The 9,639-nt window shown below is 43.2% G+C and overlaps 1 protein-coding gene across 2 annotated transcripts in view; it reads left to right on the top strand.

Annotated features, from left to right (window-relative positions):
* The first annotated feature begins 2,233 nt into the window (after nucleotides 1–2,233).
* CASQ2 (calsequestrin 2 (cardiac muscle)) overlaps nucleotides 2,234–9,639 on the top strand; it is a 70,787-nt gene continuing 63,381 nt past the window's right edge. For both annotated transcript variants that reach the window (XM_012000822.1, XM_012000821.1), the window contains exon 1: nucleotides 2,234–2,745. In XM_012000822.1, coding sequence (XP_011856212.1) covers nucleotides 2,512–2,745 — 234 coding nt within the window. In that variant the 5' untranslated portion in view covers nucleotides 2,234–2,511. The remainder of the gene's footprint in view (nucleotides 2,746–9,639) is intronic.

Here is a 9,639-nt window from a genome sequence, read left to right as displayed (position 1 = left end):
AGGCAGGAGAATGGCTTGAACCTGGGAGGTGGAGATTGTGGTGAGCCGAGATAGGGCCATTGCATTCCAGTCTGGGCGGCAAAAGCGAAACTCCATCTCAAAAAAAAAAAAAAAAAAAAAAAAAGAAAAAAGAAAAGAAAAGAAAAAGAAAAAGAAAAAGAATTAAAGTTGGTGATCAATAAGGCAGAGGAAAAACAAAAATAGGAAAATGAAAGGCCGATAGAAAATAAGCCTGGCATGTTAAATGCAAACTATGAAAACCTACCTCTTGCTGAGAGTGGGGCATGAATGTAGACCTCATATCTACCGTGGCTGCTTGGGGGAAACATGATCACCACAGCATATGTCAGTGGCTGCCTGTTCTCAGAGCTGGGCTGCCTGGCCCAAATCGAGTCCGTGATCTAGGGGCAGGAACTTTTCACAGCTCAGGCTTTTCATAGTAAACCAGACTTGAAGGCTAAACTAAATTTTTAAAAATTATTTCTTTTCCCTTATAGTTTTGTCAATTATAAGTCAGAAGGAAATTCAAGGACTTTGACTTTAAATATCTCCCGATTTTTCAGTAACAGTTAAACCTACTTACATATTAAGAAAAGTGGAGCAAATTCTAAATAAAGGTAACCCAGTGAGATCAAGACAACTGGGAACAGTTTGGGGAGGCTGACCTCAAAAAGACAAGACACACATTGTTTCACTCAGAAATCTTTTCCCCCTTAAATTTCCTAAAGAAAGCAGAGATCTTGCATGCTTGCCACTGACTTGGAAAGCTAAGTGCACCTTAGCATGGATATTCTTGGCTCCATCTTTTGAAAACTTAGAGACTACACCATTAGAAAGAATGGAAGGCCGTCAAGGGTTTTAGTGATGGGTTCTTCAAGGCCCCAACTTCCTGCACATGAAAGTGTAGCATCAAGACAACCCCTCATCAGCCTGACTCTCAATGTAAGGCCCTCTGACTGCAGGGGAGCCTTGCCTTACTCATAGAGGCCACAGATCTTCTCTTCGCCTTCTAACGCCTGCAAAAGCTGTGTGTGACAGAGTACTCTGTCTTTTCAAAGCTGATGTATAACTGAAGGAGAACAGAAACTTGGTCAGAATCATGAGTGCCCTAGATGCCTTTGAAGGGTGGGGAGACATGACTGGACTAGGGTTGGACTGGAAGAGATGGTCAAGAAGGTACTTAAGAAAAGGGGTGTTTGCAAGGGAATCACCCAGAGTCAGAGGCAAGACAACCAGGAGCAGCAGCTTTGAGGCAGGGTGGAATTCTTGCTCTGGCAGTTAGAAACGCTGCAAACTCAGACAAGTTGCTGTTAACTCAGTGGTGGGATGAACCCTGATCACTTCTGCCCCAGTTGCCTACTGGATTCAAGGAGAAAATGGACAAGAAAGCGTTCACAAACCATTCATATTAGAAACAGACAAATATCCATTATATAACCAATGTTCCCCCAGGTCCAGTGAGAAGTAAGTACAATAGCTACCATTTTTGAGCACCTATTTTGTGCCATGCTTGTTCATTTATGTGTTTTAAACTTCATGGTTATTATCAGCCCCACTTTACATAGAGGGGAACTGATCATCAGAGAGGGCAAGTGAACCTCCAAAGTTCATTAGCTGTTAAAAGGCTGAGTAGGGATTTGAGCTGTGACCCTTGTTTCATTTTATTCTAATGAGGACAGATTCTTCTGGCGTCAGCTGGGTTCAGCAGGGTGTCCCTGCACCCCTCGCCCAGTGGCTGGCAGAGGATTTTTAAGAAGAGAGGATGGAAGGCAGAAAAAAACAGGAGTAAAACATGAGGAAGTCTACCTTGGGGCTCCGTTTTGTTTCATGTTGCAGTGAGGAACAGAGGGTGAGCAACCACAGGCTGAGTTACCTCCCTGGAGTGATTGAACAATTCAGTAATGCATGAGTGTCATTCTGTATGTTTGAACTCCCCATTTGCTTATTGGCACCATAGTCCCTTATCTCTCTCCCTCTCGAGTTTCTTTCTCTTCTTTGACCTTTCTAGCCTCCTTATTTCATGCGTGCACATTCTTGTCTTTTTCCTCCTGCTTCTTCCCTCTTCGCCATTCGGACAGACTGTATCAGCGAATCCCTCTACAGTGTCGTATCTAACTTTTTTATTCATTGCATGATTTATTTTTAGCCTGAAACAACTGCATCCTAAAAATGGAGTTCCTAATGAGACAGAGGCTGAGCAGAGCTATGTAAGGTATCTGGGGCTTGGCCTCCCAGCCTCCCTAGCTTGGCTGTTTTTCTACTGCGTGCGTGCGTGTGTGTGTGTGTGTGTGTGTGTGTGCGCGCGCCTCTGCTCTTTGTCCTGAGCCCACGATTCCAAAGCTGGCTGGACCCAAGGAGGTGAAGAGTCACTTCTCCACCCCAGGAAGGGCAAAGAAGAGAGACAAAATCAGCCTGTCTGCTCCCTGCTTGGCTCAACAAGGCCTCTAATAGTCTTCTGTCCTTTCTTCTGCACACGGCATATTTGGGAACAAGAAACAAAAATTTTTCCAAATGAAGAGAACTCACTTGTTTATTGTGGGGGTTTATTTTCTGTCCTCTTGCAGGGCAGAAGAGGGGCTTAATTTCCCCACATATGATGGGAAGGACCGAGTGGTAAGTCTTTCCGAGAAGAACTTCAAGCAGGTTTTAAAGAAATATGACTTGCTCTGCCTCTACTACCACGAGCCGGTGTCTTCAGATAAGGTCGCGCAAAAACAGTTCCAACTGAAAGAAATCGTGCTTGAGGTAAGTAATCAAAGGGCGTGCTGTCCGCGCTTCCTCAGTGAGGTGCTGAGGGAATGCCTTTGGCCAGGGATTGGGATATGGGAACGAGGATGCAGAGAATATATACTGAGGTCTGCTTTATTTTGGCCTCACGTGAATCAGATGCCCTTGTTGCACAGCTGGGGTGTGTGAACAATGAGGGGTGGGTCCTAACTCTTCAAATGAAGAGGACCAAATGTGCTACACTATGATGGGTCTGATGTAAAGTCTCTATGGCCCCCTTGACTTTTTAAGGGACCTTGTCCCAGTCACTGTTTCCCAGATAGAATGCAGAAACTGTTGTTAAAACGGTTGGCTGAAATGAAATCCAGGGACTACTTGTGGATTTCACTCAGTGTGCCCACTCTGCTCCCTCAAATCTCCCTGTGATCCCGGAGAGACCAGAGTTACTTGACCTTGCCTCTCTCTGGGGGTCAGATGGAGAATATCACTAAATGACTTTCCTCTCTCGTGATTTGCTGTCAGTCAGCATTACAGAATGTAGTTGTGTGCAGATTTTCTGAGCGGCATATTCATTTATGTGATTTTTTTTTTCCTCAGAAAGTTGTTGGTGTGACTTTAGGGCAGAGCTGAAGTCAGTTCTTATTTTATCCGCATTACATGGCCTGCCTGTTTGTAACCTGGCACTGGGGCCCATTTTCTAATCCTTTGCGAGTGCCCCAGAAACTATTCCTGCAGCTCCTCCTGGACAGCTTAAGATGGCTTATACTTTAAGAGTGCCTGAGGGTGCCAAGAATGCTAGTGGGCACCAAGATGCCTCATCAGTCCCCATGCCTAGCCCAGGCGCAAACCTGTGAAAAGGATATTTGAGAATTACAGTTTATTAACCAGTGCAATCAGAGAACTCAGGTTGATGAAACAGTTTGATTAACAGAATTATCGTATAAAACCCATGTGGATTTGAATTTTTTCCAATTGAAACATTGACTGTCATAAAATCCAGCAAAACTATCCCAAATACATCAAAAATATATTTCCAACCTTGAGTGCTAAATGTGGAAGTTCAGTTCTCTCTGTGGGTTGCAAGAAAAGAGAAAGCAGGGATAGTTATTAAGACTTTATTCTATAGAAATGAGCAAATCACAGGCTGGAAAAGAACAGGACATAGAACTTAGCTGCTGCTTAGCCCATGAAACCAACACTTACATTGTATCTCCATTTAAAACTGCCATAGTCAGTTATCAAGAGACATTGTTACGAAAACTTAATAGAAGGCATAAGGATTCTCCCCTATATGCTCATTGCTGTCCAGTTAGCCTAGAACTCCAAAAGATTGCCTTTGGTTGGCCAGTACAGTCAAGGACATTCATTTCTGATTCTAATTTTTTTAAAAGAAATCTCTTTCTATCATCTATCTGTCTGTCTGTCTGTCTATCTATCTATCTATCTATCTATCTATCTATCTATCTATCTATCTATCTATCTATCTCTAGCTCCCCCAAGTATATATGTCCCCAAAGACTATGCAAAATCATGAACAGGAACTTCCCCTGGGCTTACCATCCCTCCAGACACCTTTGATCCAAGAGTGCCCTTTCCACAGTTGGGTGCCAGCCCAGCAGAGACCGATAAGGAAAAGTTCACGACAGGAGTTAATTTGATGCCCCTAGGCTGCTAAAGCTGGAGTGAGGCACCACTAGGAGAAAAAGAATACAGAACTTGAAGTCAGGATATCCGGATTTAAGTTCTGGCTTTGTCTCTACTAGGCATAGGACGCAGGGCAAATTACGTAATTTCTCAGAGCCTCATTTTCTTATCTATAAATATAGAAAAATAATAACTATTATGCAGGCTTAAGAAATGATTAAATAATAATAATGTTTATTAAATGCTTACTAAGTACAGGGACTGTCCTAAGCACTTGGTATGTGTTAGCTTGCTTAATCCTTATTCTATTAAGTAGGTACAGTTACCAATTCCATTTTATAGATGGGGAAACTGAAGCAGAGAGGCTAAGTTGTCCAAGGTCACACAGCTACTGCAGATGAAGGCAGTACGTGATACCTATACTGCGCCTCTCCTGAAATCAGTGCGAAAATGCCCAAGGGGCTTCTGGGTAGACTGTTTAAGACGGTTTCAAGAGTCTTCCTTAAACAGAGTTGCTCAGCCTCTGGGCCCGGGTCTGATGATGCCAGCTGTACCACCAGCATGGCCGAGAAGTACATGGCCTGGAGGCACTGCTTATGCAAAAGTCCAAACCGAGGCGGAGGCCTGGGCTCCATTAGTGAAGGTGAGGAAGGGGCAGGCCTTTGTTGAGATACTTGTCAGGTGCAGCATCAAGGGAAAAAATGGCTCCAAGAAGTCCATGAGTGGAAAGAGTGAACACGTCTTTAAACTTTTGTCATGGTCAAAATAACTATTTTGTCCTCTTAATCCTCTAGACCCCACACTTGCACTAAGAAAAATAGTCTGCCAGCTTCCAGGGCTGTGGCTGTTAGGGGGTAGGGGGAAAAGAGGAGGTAGTTCCCAGTGTCCATCCATCAGGCAGTGTGGTCTCAGCCATGGGCAAATAGCTGGAGGGGAGGCGGCTCCCTTCCCCCTTGCAGCTTAAGGCGCTTTCTGACGCTTTTTATCATAACCGACTATGACCCAGTACACACACACACACACACACACACACACACACACACACACACCCCAGAAACAAAAATTTCATGAAACTATACTTATTATTATTACCTGGGGAATTAAAAAAATTTTTTTCTATTTTTATCCCGTTCTCTTCTATTTCACTTTAAAAATCGATCTCAACCTATTAAGTTGATTTCGCTCTCCAGTGAGGAGTTGCCATCCCTAGGCTGAAACAGCTGAGGAATTTCTAGGAATTAGAAGCTCATAGCTCCTCACACTAGGGCCACCCCATTGTAAGAAACTCCAAGGGCGCTATGGCCAGTCACGTATATTTTGTCTGCATCTCTAAGGGATGTCAATGAAAAGAGCCAGAAACAGCTTCATCCACAGAGCCAGGAGGTCACTGCCTGATGAGGGGCACTTGAAATGCCATTCAATTAGTCATGCATGTGCCACCTACTTTATGTTGGGGTGCTGGGATAGATGCTGTGGATACAGGGAACATGAGACCCTCAAGTGGCTCACAGCTGAACATGGAAGAAAACATGAGAACTAAGAGCTACGGTGCAGGGAGGTTGCTGTAACAATAGAGCAACTTGTAAGTTTCTCGGGGAGAGTAGAGGAAAGAGGAAGAGCCAGAACTGGTTTGTGAAATGAGTAGGAATTACTGGCAAAACAGCACATATTCTGATGGCTCTCAAGTATTTTTCCACCTGCTAGCTTTTTCCTGAAATTTGGCCAAGAGGACCTCATTTCTTTAGGGTAAGATTTTTGTCCCGACTTAGTCAAGGTCCTCTGGGAGAGGTAGACCTTTGAGATGTTGCCAATCACTTACATCCCCTGAGTCTGAATTTGTCGTGAGAACAGGACTTGACAAGGGGAAGAGGAGAAGGGGGAGAAGATAAGGTCTATACAGCTTAGCAAGAAATAGGCAAGTTATATGACACCAGGAGGCAGCAAACTCAAACTTTGCTTTCCAGTCTGGCCAGAGTCCAGTTCTGGAGGGCCCAAGGGTCAGTGTATGATCCATAGTTCCATGCAGATGTTCTACACATGCTTGTTGAATGAGTGAATGAATGTTAGAGCTCAAAAGAACTGTGGAAGTCATCTAGGTTGCTCTGAACCCCTCATTTCATAGCTGTAACCCTGACTTAAACAGCTGGTAGTTCTGATTCCTGCTTGGCTTTCTTCATCAACAAAGTAGCATATACTCCTTTAGATTTCAGAGTATGTGAAAAAGAACTAAAAGGCAATAAAAGTAATCACACCAAAATAAACATGGATAATGTTCTGGTAGATTTCTTTCCAGTTTTTTTTTCTGTACATAAGTACACATTTTTCAATTCGGAATTCTACCATTTATACAGTTTTGTTTCCAGCTTTTCTTCACATCCGTATATTGTATTTCTATATTATTAAACAGTAATGTTAATACCAGCATAGTATTCCACTGTATCATCATACATATTTTAAAAATAATTACCATATATTTGGATCCTGACATAATTTTTAGAGTTTTAAAAATCTTTATTTTTTCATTATTGTTTTAATGAACACTTCTTTTTGATTTCTGGCTAAAGTTTTCCATAAAATTGTTTTGCCATTTATATATTTTTTTCTTCCATAAATTATTTTTCTATGCCTTTTCTCATTTTTCTACTGGGATGTCAACACAAATTATAAAAGGAGTTGCAATTTTGCATGCTGTCTCTTGCAGCTTCCGCCAAGATAGTTAATTTAGTCACACCACAGTGGCCAACTTCCACTAGCATTACAGGACTCAGAGACAGAGGAGATGGTCAGGGAATTCAGTTTCTCCTTGTGGCTTTGTTTCCTGCTTCCTCTTTTTTCTTGAAACTGCTGTGCAAGCCGCTGCTCCTATCGTGTCCTATAAATATTGCCAGAGAAAAGTCCTTCAGCATCACCATTTCCCTGAGGTTGAAGTGCTTGAGAGATGGCATGCTCTAACATGGGCTTCCAGATCAGATAGACCTGGCTTCCTTATTTGCAAGGTGGAGATGACAGTGCTGTTGTGAGGATTGAATGAGGCTGCCCAGCAAGAGCATAGCTCTGGCACACAGAAGATACTTAACAAATGCTGGCTTCTTTCAGCCCACACTCACTATTTTGTCAGGATTCTAAACACAGTGCAACCAACCCCATCAGTTTACAAACTGAGGAAACCAGGCCTTGGGAGCTGGGGACTGGAAATGCATTGCCATCTTGCTTATTCCCAGCCAGTTTGATTCACTCCTCCTCTTACTGCTTATTCACTCCTCCTCTCTGGGGCTGGAGAGGAGGAGTGACTTGCTGGTGGTCACAGGGCGCTCTCAATGTACCCGTTTGGCATTCCCTCTGCTCTCAAGGCTTTGCTGAGCCTGTGTCGGCTATGTTCAACCACCTCATCAATATCATTTATTAAATTAGGCTTTGCCCCATTTTCAGACATGGTTCAGTCTCACCTACTTCGAGAGGTGCTTCCAGTTTCCTTCTAATCCTTTCTACCTTACCCTTTCCCCCCATGGAGACATGGGTTGGATTTTTCCCTCTAGATTAGAAGCCTCATGAGAACAACCTGAATGAAAATCAAACTTGGTAATAGGGGAAGCAAAAAGCAAAGCAAAGCAAAGCAAAACAAAAGCAAACTGAGCCAAGTTCACATTGGGCAAGGATCAAGAAACTGCTTGTAACTCAAAAACACAACTAAATGAATGCACTGGTCACACGACAACATGACAGGTGGAGCCCCAGCTGGCCAGGCATGAGCAACATGGCCTCCACATTGTGAATTCCTGAGCCCTCCACACATAGCATTTCCGTTCTGCCAGCACCCAGCCTGGGATGAGGAATCGATTCCTTCTTCTTCCCCTTCTGCCTTAACACAGATCTTATCCCTAACTCCAAGACCTTTATCTTTTCCTCTACACCACTTCACTGCTAGGTGTCTGGCATTCCAACCTGAAAAAGAAGACAAGAAAAGGACAAAAGCTTTTTCCTGGTGAGCTTCACACTTACGTAGAAACAATTTTTGGCCACTTAAATCGTCTACAGAAGGAAAGGAGGAAAGAGACATGCAAAGGCCTCAGAGCTCAGTTCTAGGACCTCTGGGCACTTTTCATTTTGTATTCACATGTTTCATAGTTAAAATTGATGCTGTTAGTCATGTATCTGTGTTTTGGGTGGCAGGGTGGAGAGGGGGGAATAGCAACTAAGTAGACTAACCTGTAGCCAATATGCATTTACTGGATTAAGGAAAGCTATGGGGGAATTTTTTCAGGCAGCTAGAGACTGTTTCAGAACATGAAAACAAGCATTGTAAATCCCTGAATAGAAATATTCATTCATTTATCAAATTTTTGTTACTATTAACAGACACTCAATAATCTTTGCATGAGTAAATGAATGTATCAGTGAATGTATGGATAAAGAACAAGCAACACTTTCCAGATTGTGAACAGTAAAGCTTGGTTCATTCATTTAGGGTGAAATAGGTCCCTTGAGCAGGCAGAAAACCTGGAGTCTTGGCACAAAAATGGCCATGTCTTCTTGGAAGTTGAATCAGGTCAACCTGCTGGTCTTGTAGTTTTTCAACAGGCTGCAACTAGAGTTCAAGGTCTAAGGCTGCTCCCCTGTGTACCCTTGGTGGGGTTCTTCTGCTTTTCCTGCTTAAGAAGGTCTCACTTTAGCTCACCAATAGAGTCTGTTGGGATGCTCTGCTGCCATCCACACAGTCTGTCCAGGGGATCTCTCCTAAGATATCTTGGGTATTAAATGGCAGGACCACTACCTAAAAATGCAAACCAGTTTCTAGTGCTGAAACGTAGGTTACTTTCCAATAATTTTTAGATGATAACTCACACAAATTATCTATTAGGCCCTGTAGGGGAGAAGGATGCTGGTTTCATTGTCTATGACAGGATCAAGAATCATAATCCTGTGTGATGTAGGCGTCTGAGTTTTGCAGCTCTTTAGTGGATCTCTTGATGCTGCTGCTATCAGTCTGCCAGAGCCACTACCAGACTGAGCTTCCTTCTTCCTTCAGGCCTCAGTCTCCTAAACTATCTGTACATCAATAAAAAGTAAACTTTAGCTGAGAGTGACTGCAGCCTCTTCAGGCTTTGCAATGTGCCCAGCATCATCATTGACAAGACTCATGTGCACTTTATAAACACCTCCCCTCCTCCTCCTCCTCCTCCTCCTCCTTTTCCTCCTCCTCCTCCCTCTTCTTCTTCTTCTTCTTCTTCTTCTTCTTCTTCTTCTTCTTCTTCTTCTTCTTCTTCTTCT

Source organism: Mandrillus leucophaeus, unplaced genomic scaffold (assembly GCF_000951045.1).
Source record: "Mandrillus leucophaeus isolate KB7577 unplaced genomic scaffold, Mleu.le_1.0 Scaffold64, whole genome shotgun sequence".
Lineage (NCBI taxonomy): Eukaryota > Metazoa > Chordata > Mammalia > Primates > Cercopithecidae > Mandrillus > Mandrillus leucophaeus.
Note: the sequence above shows the minus strand (reverse complement) of the source record. Positions and strands in the feature narration are given on the sequence as shown.